Below are 1,787 nucleotides of genomic sequence, written 5' to 3' on the forward strand. Positions count from 1 at the left end.
GCAAAAGAGACACCGATGTATAGATCAGTCTTTTGGACTCTGTGGGAGAGGGAGAGGGTGGGGAGATTAGGGAGAATAGCATTGAAACATGTATAATATCATGTATGTAACGAGTCGCCAGTCCAGGTTCGATGCACGGTACTGGATGCTTGGGGCTGGTGCACTGGGACGACCCAGAGGGAGGGTAGGGGAGGGAGGAGGGAGGAGGGTTCAGGATGGGGAACGCGGGTATACCTGTGGCGGATTCATTTCGATATTTGGCAAAACTAATACAATATTGTAAAGTTTAAAAATAAAATAAAATTAAAAAAAAAGAAAAGAAAATAAATACAAATAAAACAGTCCAATTAAAAGACAGACTGAATAAAAGCAAAACTTCATATGCTTCTTACAAGCAATGTACTTAATATTTATATATGAAGTCAAAAAGGGGTTTGGCAGTAACAGGATGGAATAGAATATATCTAGAAAATAAGACCCTGGAATACAACCTGGCATAGTTATACTAATTTCATAAGAAAAATAATAAATAAAATTAAAAAAAATAAAAACTCAAGAAATTTATCTTGATAACTATTTAATAAACCACATAACAATTATAATTAAATAGGGAAATATATTTTCTAAATTTTAATACAATATAAACATACATATCTTAATATGAAAATATAAATACGATGAGATAAAGTATTCCATTAACTAAATAAATAAAGAATAAATAAATAACATCAGGGCAGTCATTGCTTATGGACTGATACCCCTGCACATGATTACTTTTATATCTACTTGCTTATTACTACTGACATGTATCGGCTGAGTTAATTCAACAAATTTGGGGGCTAAAGCAGAATTCAGAGTCTTCTGAAATGACCCCAGGTGAGTAAACAAGGATGATGTGGCATCTTAGTCAGTGAGAGTCATGTCAAGGTGAGTTCAGGTCTCCATCCTTCATTCTTAACCTTTCTTGCAAGTTGGTTGATGAAAAGAAGGATCTCATGATTTCCACTCTGACGATTTCCCAGGCACAGTCGCTGTATTCCTTCTCTTTCAGGTAGACATGGATGCCCTGGAAGTACCTCTTCACGGCCAGTGTGGGGCCCGTCCTTCCCAGGGCAGAGTCTTCCTCTCCCGTCACTGGGCCCAGGCAGGCATCCAGGTCGTCCAGCTGCTGATGGAGTCCAGTGCGGAGCTGCTCCAGGAGGGTGGTGTCCCAGGCAGCAGAGGAGCGCTCTGTGTGGAAGAGGTTGAAGGTCTGCTGGAGCATCTCGTGGAGCACAGAGATGGCCTGGGCCTCGTGGAGCTGGCCGCCCTCCACCGTCTCCTGGGGGAAAGCGAAGTCTTTTCTGTCCTGCAGACAGAAGCGAGGGGAGAGTCTCCTCATTTGGCCCAGGAGCCTGAGGTTCTTTCTTCCAACCAGCACGTGGTTCTGAGACAGGTCACAGCCCAGCGATCCTCCCAGGCCGTAGCTGACCAGCACCAGGGCCATCAGTAGAGAGAGCACGAAGGCCATGGGGAAGATGAGGCTGTTGCTGGCCTGACTGAGCAGTGTCTGCTGGAACCTTGAGGTAGGTTCTCTGATGCTACTCTTTCTAAGCAAGGCCATTAAATAGGGAACATGGTAATTTTCATTTTCTAATTGTTTTAATACACTTTTACTTCCTTTTTTGATTTTCATTTGTGTATTCACAATATGATCAAAGAAAATGTCTTAAGTTTAAAGTAGTAAATTTACGTATTTCCCAATAACTTCAAATGTACCCATCCAATTGGATATTTGTCACTCAAAT

At 41.8% G+C, this 1,787-nt stretch overlaps 1 protein-coding gene across 1 annotated transcript; it reads right to left on the bottom strand.

The window, feature by feature from the left end:
* Positions 1-779: 779 nt before the first annotated feature.
* On the bottom strand, positions 780-1,510 carry LOC133252517 (interferon omega-1-like). Its single transcript, XM_061425161.1, has one exon. It carries the CDS (start codon positions 1,508-1,510, stop codon positions 923-925), a length of 588 nt encoding a protein of 195 aa, XP_061281145.1. The 3' UTR covers positions 780-922.
* Positions 1,511-1,787: the final 277 nt, after the last annotated feature.

Source organism: Bos javanicus, chromosome 8 (assembly GCF_032452875.1).
Source record: "Bos javanicus breed banteng chromosome 8, ARS-OSU_banteng_1.0, whole genome shotgun sequence".
NCBI classification, from domain to species: domain Eukaryota; kingdom Metazoa; phylum Chordata; class Mammalia; order Artiodactyla; family Bovidae; genus Bos; species Bos javanicus.

Coding starts and splice junctions, on each gene's coding strand:
- LOC133252517 (XM_061425161.1), bottom strand. CDS start 1,510: ATGGCCTTCGTGCTCTCTCTACTGATGGCCCTGGTGCTGGTCAGCTAC.